Consider the following 16,925-nt stretch of genomic DNA (forward strand, 5'->3'; position numbering starts at 1 on the left):
AGCTATACAACAAAACTCTTTATTAGCATAATTCAACACAAAAGCTTCCTCCTGTCGCGGTGCATTCTGGCACACAAAGATCACGTCCTTCTGGCTTTCCGTGGGCGGCATCCATTGTGTGGCACGGGGGTGTTGTCAGTGATAGATACCACCTCCAGGCCTCCCATTGTCAGGCCTTTGATTGCAGACTGCAGAGCAGAGAAAAATGCATTCATTCATTAAGAAAGCTAATGGGAACAGATCAAAATGTCTGCAGCTCCTTAAATTATCCTCATTATGACAAGTCTGGAAATAATTAGAGGACCACTTCTTCGTGCTGTGACAGGTTTGCTGGTATTGACCGCCCACTCGCGTATCGGCACAGAGCAGGGTCAGTGGAACAAAACACAAAACTAGTTTCATTTTCATCCTGTTATCCTGCAGTAAATTTTCCTTCTTCATACAAATGGTTCTTTGATTTTTTATCCTTCTTCTAACAGTGCAGATAAGGTAACATAATAAACAGGTAACACAAATAAAAGACATTTTATTTTAAAATGAGATTAATCAAAAGGAAAAAGTCAATCTCGTGCACATTTAGGCAAAATGCACTCGTACCAATAACTTTAACATGATGTCTTTGAAGGCTGCTGTACTAAAGGCTGCTCCTCCGATTGCAAAAATCAATAGATGGGCCCTGGTGAGCTGTCAGTGTAGCATTTTTCTACTTGTGAAAATAACATCAGCAATTTCTCACCCCAATGAGAAAGACAGATGGGAGCATGCTGACCAAACAATCAATGTTTTCCCAGAGTACAGCCATCAGAGAATTTGCTTCAGAGGTTAAGGATCTATGTAATGTTACAGTATGTTGGGAAAAATTACATATAATATTAAGAAGTTTCACTTTCACATGTTTGCCTGTCCAACCGTCTGATAATAAGCCAACTCTTATTGGTTGTCTTATTGGGTTATGACTGTATGCTTGCCTTTAACAGAAATATGACAAATTTCGATACCAAACTAAAGTACGAGTACAAGTTTATCATCTACTGAGCCAAAACAATTTTTTAATAGGCTGTTTTAATGAGGCTTCCATCCCTGTTAACTGTCTTCAGTCTGAAGACAGACCAAACAACAAGCTACAAAAACAATAACACTAATTAAAAATAAATCTTAGTTTTATCTGGAATAGCTTTAAAGATTTCTTTATAGAAACTACTCACCAAACGCCCAGGACCAAGACCTTTGACCACAACACGCACAAAGCTAACTCCTTTGGCTGTAGCTTTCTGTGCAGATGGACAGAAGAAAAATCTGAGATGAGCAGCATCCCTTTGACTCCGGTGTTCAGAAAAGTCCAATAAAGCCAACAAATGAAATCCTCTCCTGGTTCTGAGGCTAATAGATGTGATTAGTAATCTTGACTAAAACACAGTTGAGGAGCTTTAGAGCTTTAGACACACCATTGCTCTGAGTCCATGGCTTTTTCTCTGCTTTGCCACTTCTAACATATTCAGAATAAGCAGGTGTCCAATTAATGTCATTCACTAGAGTCTTAAGATCGACTTCAACAAACAATAACTGCAGCTTTCATTACTTTGTGACAGTTTCGCGGCTTAGCAGCCATTACAAGAGAACGTAACCAGAGGTATTCAATGTTAGTTTTAGGTATGTATACAAAGAGGCTTAATTGACAGAGGTAAACAAGAATTATTCTTTAAGATTACTCAAAACCAGTAGAAAAGACTCTTAATAAAAGTGTACAGCTACTTTTAATTTTCAATTGTAGAAAAAACATTTAAAAACTGATGAGAGGAAAGTATAATTTAACTCTACTGAATATGGCAGCATTATAATAAAACTTAATTTATCAACTATGTTGATTACAACAAATGAAAAAGAAAATCTGTCCGACCATAACTTTGTTAGCCCGCAGCCTTTAGAAAATCCTCAGAGAAGCCAGTTTGTTTACAGCAAACATTTAATATTCATGAATTAAGTGTTGCTGCACAAAGTGGAGAAGCAGCAGATGCTGTAGTCTCTAATTTTTATTTAATTGGAACAATCTTCTGCAGGGATAACGAGGTGGCCCAGTGTTGTGTTGTATCGAACTCACCGCAGCAGCAGAGATGCCCGCAGTCTGAGCAGCGATCGGCGTCGACTTCTTGATATTTTTGAAACCTTCTGTTCCGCAGGATGTCCTCACCACGGACTGCCCTGCGCTGTCTGTCAGCTGGATGTGAGTGCTGGTAGAGAACACAGCGAGTTACTGGGTCGCAAACTGCCGGGCGTTTTTACAGTGAGGACAACTCAGCAGTCGTGAACTCTAACTAATATGTGGCTTTTAGCAATGGCCACCATGACTGTTAATAGGAAATTTAAATCATAGCAGAACATCTGATTTCACTGAATTATGAAAACAGATCCAAGCAGCAATTTTCCCTCTGAAAGCAGGTTTCGTGGTTACTTAATAAAATCAGAACACTACGGCAAATGGGTCTGAAATTACAAAGAGGAAAGACTAAAATAATCAAAGTGCTGACTGAATCTTGAATATGCTTTAAGAGATATTTTCTGACACTTACATTGCAACAAAGTCAATTTGCTCCTGTCAAAATATGACTATTAAAAAGCCAAATGTAAGAGTTTGCTTTCACTTACTTGTTGTATGTGGCTTTAATGTGAACAATTGGTAAGTCTTCAAACTTCTTCCCACCCCATCTCAGTGCGCTGTCATGTCCAGGCAGTGGAGGTAAATAGCTGTAGGATTAAAACAAAGATTAGAGATTAATGATAATACTGCAGCAGGCTGTGCTTCTATTTAATGGAGCTTAGTCTGCTGACAGTAGACAGTGAAATATGATGCTGACAGGTGTTAAATTAAAGAGAAAACATGAATAAATGAATGAAGACAAGCGTCCTTTCACATCAATGCACCACATGATAAAGGTAAGCAATACAGTCATGCTGTGGGACATGTATGAAAAACCCTGTTAATTCGGGGTTTGTATTAAGATGGTGGAAGGAAAAGATTAAGTACACATCACTGAAGCTTCAGTCGGAAAAACTGCTCAAGCAGACAATGAACATTTAAATCTACGTGAAAGCCATCAGTAAACAGTGTTGGAAATTGTGGTTGGCAGGGCGCAGATTTGATGACTGTGGTGCACATGTGTTAGGAATAGCAATGAGAAAGGAAACAAAAAATAAAGACAACTTTTTTATGTGACTGGAAATGTCAATACAGGCCACATTAGCAAGAACAAGCAGCTGATATTTTTAGTGCTGCAGGAAATAAAGTAGTAGTGAATGCATTAAAAAAATAAAACAAAAACAGACCACTGAACCTCCTAATAGATGCAGCTATGAAAATCCTAGGTAACATCCTTCTCAATTTATTGTGTTCAGAAGATTTTCAGAAAACTTGACCTTTGACCTTGAGTTCAAGGTCATGGAGATTTGGACCTTAGCAGCTATGCCTATGGTATCAGGTTGAAATTCCTAGGTGACTTTCTTTTTGAATGATGACATTCACAAACAACACCCAATCAGCCTCTTACAGCTGTGCCCCCTCCAACCCCCGCTATACATGGTTTGTGCCAATTCATCCATAACCCATTAGCAGTAAGTTTAGGATTTTACAAGTTCTTATTTTGATGTCAAATATTCAAACTGAAAAATGATTTCATATATCCATAATATATTACTGAGTATTCAAAATAGATTGTGACATTTTATTAGTCACAATCTATTTTGTGACACTGGGATATTAAAAGCTAACTGCCAACTTTATGCAGAGGATGCAGTTATGCACGTACCAGCTAAGTCACCTGGTGAAGCAGCAGACACCTTAACGGTACATCTAAATGATGTCCAAAAATGGCTGGAACAAAATCATCTTGTATTGAACTTAAAAAAAAAAACTGTTCCTATGTGTTTTTCGATTAGGGAACGGAGAAATAAAGGAGGTCAAAGATTTTAAGTTTTTAGGAATAATCTTAGATTCACATCTTAAATTTGACAAGCATGTAAAGAAGATTTCTAAGACAGTCAAGGCTAATCTGAATTGTTTAAGTTAATTTGGCACTATATACCCACTTCAGCAGCTCAGATATTTATGCATTCTATGATATTTTCTCATTTTTCATATTGTATGACAGTTTGGACCCAAGCAGCACTGTGGTGTCCTTATATAACCAATCTTTAAAAATAACGGATAAAAAAAAAATCTGTTTGGTGGCATCAGTGTCACATTTTAAAGAAATATAATCTACTTAGTTTTAAGAGTTTTAATCATTTGTGTTTTCTTAAATTAGTTTTTAAATGTATAAATAAGATGGCCCCAGAGTGTCTCAATAGATACATCCAGAGACAAGATAGTAATCGTATTACTAGGAGTAAGGTGAACGGCCACTGCAAGATATTATATTGCAGATCTACATTCGGTCAGTCAGCTTTTTCTATAAAGGCCTGCCATCTGTGGAACACACCGATATCAACCGATATCAACTTGATTACAGACATTAGATCCTTTACATTGAAGGTTAAAGTGTGGTTAAAGGGAAATCAAAGTTGTAGTCATTTTAACTAATGATTTTAATTTTATTTTAAATTATTGTCTGTTAATTGTAATTGTTTTTATGAAAATGTATGTTTTATTGTAAAATGTATCTATTTAGATTGTAAGCCCAACAAGGGCCAATTGTTGAAAATTAGCAGTAGCTATAAACCTATGTGCGGTACATCAGTTTCATGTCTTGCACTTGAACTATGTTAAACTGCACTGTCCCTTTTAAATAAATAAATTCAAATTAAAGATAAAACCTGAACTGCTGACTGCTGAACAGTGAGGACATTCAGTGGGGGCTTTGTTATATTATCACAATTTCATTTAACTCTTCTTTTGCTCAGATTGTCAAATTACAGACCCTGGAAAACAGTGTGACACAAAAAATAAAAAAAGTAATCAAAACTGATTTTATATTTTATAACCAACTAACAAAATAACTTTCAGATGGCAGTTTCCATTAAGTGACAGGTGAGGAATGTCTCCCTCTCATTTTTTCCTCTTTCATTTGCCAAACCAATTTCCAACTGGCCCAGTTCCATTAACACAGTCACCTTACACGTGAAAGCTCCCCGGTTCAACTCCATGAGGAGACGCATGTTGTGCTGCAGGAGACCAAAAGTTTGCATAAATGGCAGGGTTGTGTCATAAAGGGCATCCAGCATAGAAATCTGTGCCAAATCAAATTTGTGGATCCATCTGCCGTAGCGAGTCCTTGGGAAATAAGGGAGCAGCTGAATGTACCATTTGCTAAACAAACTTCCATTTGTTTACTTCATTTTGGAAGTACTTTAGCAAGGATACCCAGCTGAATTTGGGAGAGCCTAAAAGCCTCAGCAGCATAGGGGGAAAGGAGTGAGTGTGACCACTGTGCTGTTTGCTACCAATTACATTTAAAAATGTCTTATGTATATAGCGAGACCATGAGTGCATTCTATCAATTCAATTGGAGATCCAGAGGCCATAGCACAATGCAGTACTGACACAATGAGCTGACCCTGGTAGAAGAACAGATGTATATGTGTGTATAGTGTATAGATAGATACATACTCTCATGCATACATACAGGTTCAATACCAAAAATTTCAGAAAATAATATTGTGGTCAGTTATTTAATGTATTGATCCCCGTGGGGAAATTCCTCTGTGCATTTAACCCATTCACTCTGTGAAGCAGTGGGCGCCCGGGGAGCGGTGTGTAGGAACGGTACCTTGCTCAGGGGTACCCCTGAGGGCTACCTGGAGACAGAGTTACTGCAAATCAGTATATAAACTTCTTTCCATCCTAATGGAACCAGTTTCTTCCAGGATGTCAAAATGCCCCATCCACAATATATTCTGCAGTCAACCCAGACGCCTGTGAACTTTTCGGGCGTTCTTCGTTACTCTCAGATAAACTAATTGTGCAATATATTTCTGGAAAATGATGATGCATCCCTCCAGAAGAATTCAAGAAGCGCGTTGGGGCGGTTTGAGCTGTACATTTTGGCACACCTTGCTAAGACTTTATGTTGTTTCATTTCATTTCATTTGGATGTACATTTGTGACTGACCTGAAGTCTTTCGCAGTCTCTGCGCTGGAGGATGCTTCTTTCTCCTGATGCCTGATAGCACTGCTGCATATTGTCCGCTGCAACGCTCTGCTTCCACATCTGTGCACACGCAATTTAATTAGCAACAACTTTATGAACCTGTAATATTAAACATAATCTGCTATTGATATTGTAATCGTAATTATAAAGGTGTCATCTAAAATACTATTTGTTATCCAAATGCTACAGCCTAGAACTAGCCGCCAGCTAACATAAATGCTAAGAAAACATAGCCATAAAGCACTTACAGAGAGGCCGTGTTTCCGTTCAGAGGGGCAGAAAGCTGTCGACATACGGTACTCAGTGAGCTAAACAATATACAGCTAAATTTATTCATGTTCCACACACTTATACACAATCTTGCAGCCAGACGTTAAATAATTTTACACACAACAAACGTGACATTGAAGGAGCAATCCAGACCAGACCAGTAATACCCCCGGAGCTGTGCGGGGGTGGCGTCACGTTCAAAAAAATAATATATGTAGAAGCTTCACTTATACACTGCTTATTAACCGTTTTCACTTGATTAAAAATATAATGATAATATTTAATATGGCTGTATAAGTGGCGTATTATTGTTTTTTTAAATATATTAATTTCATTTCACACCCACAGTTATGGGTAAATAGATCGTCCGTTTTCCCGCATAGAATTGTGGGTCGAGAACGGAAATGGTGCTTTCAAGTACTTAAAAAAAACCCTCGATATTATGCCATTTTGTGTTTAATAAAAACGTATCTTCGTCAACCAAACATTGTAGCGTTTTGCTTAAAACACAATAAATAATATAATTGCTCTATAAACTACTATCCGCAGAGAAATTATGTAAAGAATCCTACTTCCATTTTGTTTTATTTAGCATTTTCTAATGTTATTATTTTTTTGCTTGTACATTGAATGCAACAGAAAAGATGGCTGCGCCCTGTGGAAGAATGGCAAGTCGGCCTCTCCTACAGTTTCTGTCTCGTTTCAGCAGATCTCCCGTCGGAAACAAGGGCTTCCGTCAGTTTTCCAGCGCTACTGTTTGCCGTGCGGCTTTTCAGATCAATGAAGCGGCGGAAAGAGCGAATTCACCGTGGACCCTGATGGCAGCGGTGTGTCTGCAAAGGCTGCCGGTCATCTCAGCGGACTGCAGTCCTATCGAGCAACAGTTCAAACAGATGCTTCATCAGGTGAGTCTCCGTATCATGGAAGGGATGAAGTCTATGAGTAAAAAAGAACAAACTGTTTTTGTTTTGTTTTTCTTAGTGTTCACAAAGTACATGCGGTCATTTGAAAAGAAAACACACATGTTGGTTCTAGGCAGAAATATATGACGCTTGGGGGATGTTACAATTTATATTTCACAGCTATCACTATATCAAGGCTAGCAGTTAGAATATAGAGTCCTGTGATTTTGTGATACACGATGCGGTGCAAGACAGTCCTCCAAGATGAAAACTGGGCTGTCCCAACAAAAGATTTATATAAATATGTTTGTGAATATCAGAAAATAAGTGTTTGGAGGAGAGAGTGTAGGCAGGGTGGATTGGATGGAGACGAGTGTCAGGGGTGATTTATAATAAGTTAGCAGCAAGAGTGAAAGGGAAGGTGAGACCTGATATGATGTATGTTTTGGAGGTGGTGGATTTTCATTGAACAGGATGGACAAGATTAGAAATGAATACATCAGAGGGACAGCTCAGGCTGAGGAGTTTGGAGACAAAAGATAGAAAGGTAAGGTGGGAATGGTTTAGCTATTTTCAGAGGAGGAATAGTGGGTATTATGGGCAAAGGATTTTGACGACGGAGCTGGCAGGCAGGGGGGAAAGAGGAAGAACTCAGAGGAGGTTCATGAATGTAGTGAAAGAGGACAGACATATAGATGGCTGGTGTGACAGAGGAGGCTGCAAGGGATCGGGTGAGATGGGAGCTGATGATCCATTGTGGCAACCCCTGAAGGCAGCAGCTGAAAGAACAAAATAAAAGTATTGGATAAATTGGATGAGTAAAAGAAAATGGATGCATGGATATTAAAATCTGAAAAATGGTCAGGCCACTCACTCACATGTTATTTGGCATTTTGAAATCTGAGGCAATATTTGAACATGAATATCTCAAAAACTATTAAAGCCTGAAGTTTTCATTTTATATCCGGACTCTGTGCAGACCAGTCAAGTTCTTCCACACCAGCCATATTCTTCTATGTCTTTATGGGCCTTGCTTTGTGCACTGGTGCACAGTCATGTTGGAACAGTAAGTGGGCATCCCCAAACTGTTGCTACAAAGTTGGGAGTGTGAAATTGCCCCAAATATCTTGGTATGCTGAAGCCAAGCCACATACCATAATCACCCAAACTGTAGACTTGGCACAATGCAGTCAGACGAATACCATTCTCCTGTCAGCGGACAAACATATCACAGTAACACGCTTCACTGAGCTCCTAAGAACGACCTGTTCTTTTACAAATGTTAGTAGAAGCAGTCTGCATGCCTAAGTGCTTTATTTTCGGTCGAACAGAAAATTTTATGATTTGAGATGGAATGATCAAACAACCAGTTTATAACCACCAATTAACCTAACATCCATGTCTTTGGATTATGAGAGGAAGCTGGAAAGAACCCAAACATGGATATGGAGAACATGAAAATTCCATGCAGAACATCCCCAGCTGGGCAGTAGATTCTTCTCTGCTGTGCGGCAAAAGCGCTAAACACTGCAGTGTGCTCCCCAATTTTTGTCATAAAAATATTTTAGCACATTTTGTTCACTCTATTGTGGCATTTGAGGTGGCAAGAATCGTTACTGTTATGTTTCTTCAGTCTTGAGGTCATTATTATTTAACAGAATTACTCATAGACTTTTATATATATATATAACATGTATGTTTATTTAAGTGTCCTTTCTGGAATTTTAACTGATAACTAATATTCAGATCTGCCACAGTTGTGTAAATTACTTGAAATGTATGCACAAAAGCAAGAAAATTATTGCAGAACATGGTGGTATTCATTTTTATCTCTATTATCTTGCTTTAATAATAGTTGGAGGCCAAATTATATCCAGACAAATCAAAGAGCTGCACAGCTCTCAATTAAAAACAAAGTTATATGTCAAGTATAGAATTAAAATAGAGGCAATGACAAAGTTTTAAGCAGAAGTAATGTAACTTGTCGATCAGTGGTTAATCAGTTCAAACCAACTCAAGAAGTCCTGACCTCAAAATTCTTCTCACTTTGTTTGCTATCAAATGCACGATGAAGCAGAGATGCAGATGGAGGTTTATGATGGTGCTGTCTGAATAACAGATGGTTTTATAAAGAAATGTTGGAAAAAATGTTCAGAGTAGTCTAAAGCCTCAACCTTTGGGCTGCTGAGATTATTTCAACTCAGATTTACTTCATTATTTCAAACTTTGGCCAAATTTGATGTGAAGCTTCAGCTTTGTAATATTATATACACGCACCAGGCAGTTTACTTTACTGGTACTCTTTTTTTCAGAGCTGCTTAAATTCTTTGTGGCAACAAAGGTGCCTTATTCCAAAATTCCTCTACATCCCTGAGGTGCTGCATTGGATTGATGCCTGGTGACTGTGCAGGTCATTTGAGTAAAGAAAATTCATTGTGAAGTTCAAGAAACGAGGTTGAGATGATTTGAGCTTTGTGATGGTGTGTTATCCTGCTGGAAGCAGCCATCAGAAGATTGTTGTTATAATTGGATGGATGTGGTCAGCAGCAATACTCAAAAACACGCTCCCACGCTATTGCACCACGACTATGAACCTGAACTGCTGATTCAAAGGTGCATGGATCCATATTTGATCTTGTGTTTGCCAAATTTTGACCCTGCAATACGAATGTTGCATTTTTTAAGACCAGGCAATTTTGGTGAGCATGTGCAAATTGTAGCTTCAGTTTGTTGTTGTTAGCTGACACAGTGACAACATGAGACTCGGCAGCAATGCCCAGACTGAAAGATTTCCTTTTGAGACACAGGCCTCTTCTGGATTCTTTCAGATCGAGCTGGAAAAGAGCGTTCTGTCGGACCACGAGCTGCGCCTGCTGGAAGACGCAGAGAGGATGAGTCGTAAGCAGGCGGACGACTACGATTCAGATGAAGAGGACAGCCACGGGGACAAGGAGATAATGATGGCTCAGGACTTGGAAGACATCTGGGAGCAGAAAATGAAGAACTTTCAACCAGCGCTAAGGGTCAGAGGTCAGTTTAGGCAGTGTATGATCAGTAAAGGAGTAGACCAGCATGCACACAGTATGAAAATATGAAAACATACTCAAGCACTGCAAATGTGCTTGATGAAATGTCTGTAATTTAATGTGATGTATTGTAGTATTTAGCCTTTAGTGGTGCTCCAATCATTAATCAAGTAAAACAGAATGAGAATGAAAATTAGATTATCTGAAGGAGTCTCACAGAGCTGGATTTAAATGAAATTACCAGAGAGCGAATAGCCTTTAATGTATTTTTTGATATTCAGAAAATCTATTTGCTCCGGATTTCTAAATGAGCATTTTGCTCCCTGTGACATTTGAAAAGTTAGTGTGAGTTTTGCAGACAACGACAGAGCTGTTGTGAAGCTGCTGACTGCCTCCTGTCTCTGGTTTAGCTGATGTAGATAAAGACTTGACCTCAGCAGAGCGCTGCTTGGCCGACTCCCTGGTTCTTCTGGCTGAGCAGGAAGTGGGTGATGAGAAGCTCTGGCTGCTGCCTCAGACTCGGTGGCAGGAGGGGGAAACGCTGCGACAGACGGCTGAGAGAGCTCTCACCTCCCTGCCAGGTAACTTAAGTTTTCAGGCTGCTAAGCACCAGAATTATTTAACAAATTTAGTTTCTTAACAGCTTCTTATGGATTTTATACATTAATTCAGGTGTACTTCAAACTTGAATGGGTCTGTGACTACTTGTTTTTGATTAATCTTCCCTTATTTTCCTGATTAAATCATTTTTCTCTAAACTGTAATTAGTGCTGGTTTAAATCAGAGAATTATTAAGGCATCATAGTAGATAAACTTCCCATTAATAAACTGGGATGTAAATTGCAGTTAATTCTCTTCATATTTGATGCTTTATGATGGAAAATACTTTATTTTCATGATTTTTGGAAAGCCTTCATATTTTGGCTAATTGCTGCCCACTTTAATATAAAATTAATTGTAAAATCTAAATATCTGAACAAATAGTATTTATTTTAAACCCCAAATATTTTCAGATTTTGTACAGCCCAATCAAACTACACTAATTATACATAGAGCATGTCCCAGTACCCACATCCTGTCTAATTCATTATTTCTTGTTCAGTTTTCTGGGATTTGAAACATTTCTCTTTAGTAGTATTCTCATGTCAAGAAGGATGAAAATAATTTTTTAAATCATATTTTATTCAAAAAATGCTGTGAACAAGGCTTTGCCCCATTTCTGATTTCAAGGTCAAAGCCTTAATTATGCCAAAGCATCTCAGTCTGATTTTACTCTGGACTTTGACTGGACTGCTCTAAAACCTTTATTTTTTTGAGGCATTTAGAGGTGGACCTGCTGAAGTGTTCCCAATCACTGTGCTGCTACATAATCCAAGTGGGGTTGAGCTTCATGGCATAAACTGATGGTCGAACGTTCTCTGGAATTTCTGGCAGAGAACAGAATTCATGGTTGCATCAGTTTCAGCAAGTCTTCCACAGACCCATCATACTGCTACCACCATGTTTGTTGATATGTAATTTTTATGAAATGCATTTCACAACATAGCAATGGGATGCAAACCTTCCAAAAAGTTCAACTTTAGTCTTGTCAGTCCAGGGAGTATCGGGGTTCAACAATGGGGTTTATTTTTTGGCAAATGTGAGCCTTTGTGGGGTTTTCTGGTCAGCAGTGGTTTTCTCCTTGGAACACACCATGAATGACATTTTTCCCCAGTCTCTTTCTTGTTGTTAAATCATCAATTCTGACCTTAATTGAGGCAAGTGAGGCCTGCAGATCTTTAGATGTTGTTCTGGTTTCTTTTGTAATCTCCTGGATGAATCCTGGGAAGGTTCACCATTGTTCTAGGGCAGGGGTGGGCAACTCCAGGCCTCGAGGGCCGGTGTCCCTGCAGGTTTTAGATGTGTCCTTGAACCAACACCGCTGATTTAAATGGCTAAATTAGCTCCTGCAGTTCTCCAGAGGCCTGGTAACGAACTAATCATGTGATTCAGGTGTGTTGACCCAAGGTGAGATCTAAAACCTGCAGGACACCGGCCCTCGAGGCCTGGAATTGCCCACCCCTGTTCTAGGGTTTCTCCATTTGTGGATAATGGCACTCACAGGGGTTCACTGCAGTCCTAACATCTCTGAGATTGGTTTGTAAGATTTTATAGACTGATGACTTTGTCAGGAAGGAGGCAAATACTTTTTCATAGCATTGTACATGGGTATTAAGACAGATCCAGTCTCTGGACAGCCTTATGTAGCAGGTGAAGCAAAAACAAATTAATCTGCTGATATTTGTTAAATGTTTTTTATCAGCTAAGAACTTCCAACATTTAAACAAGTACCCCAAAGTGCAAGTGTGTGTTGGCTATTTAAGCACATTTTAAAATAAGTGTTAAGGGCAGGATTTGAGGTACTGTTAATATCCAAAATTATTGTCCACATGGTTCATTTACTGCATTCTTACTGTATTAGCATCCTGATCTCTTTTGTTATAATGATCCAGCTTTATCCTAAGGATCTTTAAAGTCTGATGTGATCATTCATAAATTCATTATCCACAACAAGAGGTTTACTGTAAATCCCCTCCGACAACTCATTTGCATACACCTCGTAGAGCAGTGCTTGGCCCCGAGCTGTCATCTCCGCTAAGACGTCCACTGATCTCAGCCGTAGATTAGAGTCTGTTTCGGAAATAATAAGCAGACGATTTGACCAAAGTTAAGGGTGAGAGGTGAAGCTGATGACTAATGGCAGAAATATTCCCAGTCACCCAGTAATGATCCCTCACATTAAATATATTAACTGTCTGATTCTCAACATGTATCCAAGCTTTAAAGCATTTAAATAAGAGTCCACAGACTGACTGTACTAAACCATTTCACAACATTTCTCAAGCTATTAATGTGTCAGCGCCATCAATCACTTCCTAAGCCATTCCTCTGACAATAACATTTGGTAGAGGGTTTTATTTAAGGTGTCTTTGAGGAGCAGAAGTTGATCCATTTTTAATATAGCTGGACTCGGTGAGAATCTAACATGGCCGTGTTGTGCCTCACTCTGCACATTGAGCCAGCAGCGACCGTGGGGATTTACACGACATGACATTAGATTAAAAAGTGGGTTGTTGTCGCAGCACAGCAGAGAAACAGAATATGAGGGTGATGTAACACTTTAATTAGAGGAGTCAAACACTGATGATCCACAGGAATGCGACAACATAAAGCGGCACCATTAGAAAGTGTTAAAAGCTGCATAAAGGTTAGCAACATCTGCACTTTTGTTTCCATCTGCATGAACTCACAGCCTGTTTTCCTACCTGCAGCAGCTGGTTTCAAGGCGACTTTCCTTGGCAACGCCCCCTGCGGAGTGTACAAGTACAAACTGCCCAAAGCCATTCGGACGGAGAACTCAATCGGGACAAAAGTATTCTTCTTCAAAGCCATCCTGGCAGATGGTGCCCCTCCCAAAACCAAAAAAGCTCCTTTTCTGTGGGTGAAGAAGAGTGAACTGCAGAAATACCTCAAACCAGCGTACATGATGAAGGTCGAACGCTTCATCCTAGACTTGTGACACTTAAAGTTATACAGGGACATCGACTTACATTTATGAGCCCCAGAAAGTTACCTTTATTGCTTATCTGTCATCTTGTATCTGAAAATATCTTGTGACATGTCTGTATATTTCATTCTACAAATAAAGTGTTTTTTCACACCTGAACCAAAGTAATATCTACTTGATTGTAATGTTGTCCTGAGACTATGTGATATTTTTGTCTGTTAGGAGTATCTGCCTGGGACAAGTTTCAAGAGGTTTAGGGTAGATGTTACTTAAGTTAATTTTCACTAGATATACTACCTGATCAGGTATGTCATAGGAATGGAGGTGCTAGGTGGCAATTTACTGAAAAAGTAATGTAAACAAGCATGGAAACTGACGCTAAGTGTGTGATATTGGCTGTCTTCATGGTTCCACCTCGCTGCACACTAGCATCATCTGTGCCTACACATCATGCCATCACCAACAATGTTTTTTTTTTCTTGTACTCGTCATTCTCATAAAAGTAAATCATGTATGCCCCAGACAAATCTGAACGTGTTTTCTGTCGGAACATGGTGAGATGTCCTGGATTGGCTCATTTTGTGCTCAAAGAAATGCTCTTAAGAACAGACCTAAACATAGACCAATTAGATGAAGATATCATTTTCTTGGTTTGATTCCTGCCCTACAGATCACAACCCTCTAACCATCCCTCTAAGTCAGGGGTGGGCAACTCCAGGCCTCGAGGGCCGGTGTCCCTGCAGGTTTTAGATGTGTCCTTGAACCAACACCGCTGATTTAAATGGCTAAATTAGCTCCTCACCATGTCCTGAAGTTCTCCAGAGGCCTGGTAACGAACTAATCATGTGATTATAGGTGTGTTGACCCAAAGTGAGATCTAAAACCTGCAGGACACCGGCCCTCGGGGCCTGGAATTGCCCACCCCTGCTCTAAGTAATATTATGAAATCAAGGCAAAAATGAAACTTAGGGGAAAAAAACAAAAAAAGCTTGAAAGTAACACCTGGAAGCAACTTTCAAAACAAAGTGCAATTCTTCAATGCTGATGCAAGTATTAAAATGAGGGCTGTGATCTACCCACAGTGTCCTCCCTCAAGTACTATATCAGCCAATAGTAGGCCTCCAGAGATGATGTGTCATATCATTTATCACAGCTTGATAGCCTACACAGCTACAGACGGTTCTAATTAAGATTGCCCGTCATTCAATCTGAAGAAGAGGATAGACACGGATTTCGTGGGTGCTGCAGGGAATATTTAGAGCCCAAACATTTGTCTAATAAATAAGCATGAATGCAGTAGAAGACGTGGTCGAAAGTCTTTAATTTTCACACTGAAACAAAGTTTGTCAAAGAAGCAAGAAAATCTCACATGGGGCCCATTCCTTTTTTTCAGCAAAGTGTTTATTATTTTTAAACTTGAATATTAAATACGATTTCATACAACCACTAAATATTTTGGGGCAAATGTAATTATCCCCGCTACAAATACACAGACATGCATGCACACATAGTGCTGTGCAAATGTAGACAGGCGTGTGGAAAAAAATAAATGGAGTTCAAGAAGGACATTTATCTCAAACTGTCTCAAACCAATAATTTCTTCCAACCATTGGGTGAAATTTTCAACTTTAGAAGTGTTGTTTGCTTGGTTGCTAAATCCTTTCAATGCAAGCTTGCCTCTTTTTCTAGTTTAGAGCTTTCTCAATAACACACTTTGGATTTTTTTTCTTTCAAAATTCATCCCAAAATACACTCAGTCTTGGACTCAGTCTTGTGCAGAAAGTTTTGAACGTGAGCAGAAGTAATGCTGAAACACATCTGAGCTATTTAAGTCCAGAGGGTTATAAATTAATTAAAATTAATTTATCAATAGTGTGAACATGTGCCCCATGCATATTTAAAGAGGTGACTTCTCCAGACAAAAGACACAAAAGAGGACAGAAGATTAAATCATGCATGCATGTGTGTTGACTCATTAGTAAGAGTATTAAATGAGATTTTTTTTTAATCAGCAAGAGAACAAATATTTGAAAAAGAGAGCAAAACAGGAGCTTTTCTATAATATATTCCTTTACAACAGGGGTGTGTAACTCCAGTCCTCGAGAGCTACTGTCCTGCAGATTTTAGATGCATCCCTACTCCAACACAGCTGAATCAAATGACTGGATTACTTCTTCAGCATGCCATCGAGTCTGGCAAAGGCCTTGTAACAAGCAGTTCATTTGATTCAGGTGTGTCGGAACAGGGATGCATCTACGTTCACACTGCAGGCGAAAGCGCATCAAATCCGATTTTTTTGACCCTATGGGACCCATATCCGATCATGCTATGACAGTGTGAACGGCACAAATCCGATATTTTCAAATCCGATCTGGGTCACTTTCGTATGTGATATTGAATCCGATACATATCCGATGTTTCAGAAAGCGACTGCTGTTTAAACGGTCATGTCGCATTAAATCCGTCTTTTACGTCACTGACACAAGACAGACGCCAATTATCAGCGCCGGAGAAGACATCGCGAACGCTTCCTGGCCATCCAGTGTAGATGTCAGTGAAACTGTTTGGAAGACAACGTTAGAGAAACGTGAACATTTTATTTGTACTGTATAATCTGCAGATTCTGACAGAAATCTGCAACTATCCTTTGAAGCACCGCTCCTCTAAAACAGCAATAAGGATCATTATTAGGTTATCTACATTATTATGTAAATAACAAAATAACTTAAAGCAAAAATTGGGAAACGTAAAGTCCGAAGTCTTTATATTAAGGGCATCAGTCAAACAATACTGTCTGGTCTGGGTCTAAACAGAGCGCGTTGTGTGTGACGTCTTCTTTTGCGCATGCGGGCCGCTTTGAGCGTTCACACTAGAGCGCGTTTGCTGTCGCATTTTATTTGTAGTGTGAACGAGCAGACAAAAAAAATCGGATTTGATCAAAAAATCGGAATCGAGCATTAAGACCTGCAGTGTGAACGTAGCCTAAAAGCTGCAGGACAGTAGCTCTCGAGGACTGGAGTTGGACATGCCTGCTTTACAT

At 39.2% G+C, this 16,925-nt stretch overlaps 2 protein-coding genes across 3 annotated transcripts; one reads left to right on the plus strand and one right to left on the minus strand.

Moving 5' to 3' along the window:
• On the minus strand, positions 1-6,566 carry mrps11 (mitochondrial ribosomal protein S11). The gene is made up of 6 exons (XM_006779726.3): positions 6,389-6,566; positions 6,102-6,200; positions 2,644-2,742; positions 2,099-2,228; positions 1,206-1,271; positions 1-188 (listed from the first exon to the last, which is right to left on the minus strand). The coding sequence occupies exons 1-6, from the start codon at positions 6,475-6,477 to the stop codon at positions 81-83; spliced, it is 591 nt and encodes a 196-aa protein (XP_006779789.2). The 5' UTR covers positions 6,478-6,566; the 3' UTR covers positions 1-80.
• Positions 6,567-7,053: 487 nt separating this feature from the next.
• Positions 7,054-14,400, plus strand: mrpl46 (mitochondrial ribosomal protein L46). Of its 2 annotated transcripts, none has more exons than XM_006779727.2 (4): positions 7,054-7,315; positions 10,141-10,342; positions 10,749-10,919; positions 13,650-14,400. In XM_006779727.2, exons 1-4 carry the CDS (start codon positions 7,055-7,057, stop codon positions 13,895-13,897), a joined length of 882 nt encoding a protein of 293 aa, XP_006779790.2. In that variant the 5' UTR covers position 7,054; the 3' UTR covers positions 13,898-14,400. The 2 variants fall into 2 exon arrangements, with proteins under 2 accessions (XP_006779790.2, XP_006779791.2); XM_006779728.2 differs by having other exon boundaries at positions 13,653-14,400.
• Positions 14,401-16,925: the final 2,525 nt, after the last annotated feature.

The sequence above is a fragment of the Neolamprologus brichardi genome, chromosome 1, assembly GCF_056152115.1.
Source record: "Neolamprologus brichardi isolate AB-2024 chromosome 1, ASM5615211v1, whole genome shotgun sequence".
Lineage (NCBI taxonomy): Eukaryota > Metazoa > Chordata > Actinopteri > Cichliformes > Cichlidae > Neolamprologus > Neolamprologus brichardi.

Coding starts and splice junctions, on each gene's coding strand:
- mrps11 (XM_006779726.3), bottom strand. CDS start 6,477: ATGAATAAATTTAGCTGTATATTGTTTAGCTCACTGAGTACCGTATGT. Junction 2,229..2,643: donor ATTAAAGCCACATACAACAA/GTAAGTGAAAGC, acceptor GTTCTCTACCAG/CACTCACATCCAGCTGACAG. Junction 189..1,205: donor GTCTTGGTCCTGGGCGTTTG/GTGAGTAGTTTC, acceptor TCTGCTCTGCAG/TCTGCAATCAAAGGCCTGAC.
- mrpl46 (XM_006779727.2), top strand. CDS start 7,055: ATGGCTGCGCCCTGTGGAAGAATGGCAAGTCGGCCTCTCCTACAGTTT. Junction 10,343..10,748: donor ACCAGCGCTAAGGGTCAGAG/GTCAGTTTAGGC, acceptor TCTCTGGTTTAG/CTGATGTAGATAAAGACTTG. Junction 10,920..13,649: donor AGCTCTCACCTCCCTGCCAG/GTAACTTAAGTT, acceptor TCCTACCTGCAG/CAGCTGGTTTCAAGGCGACT.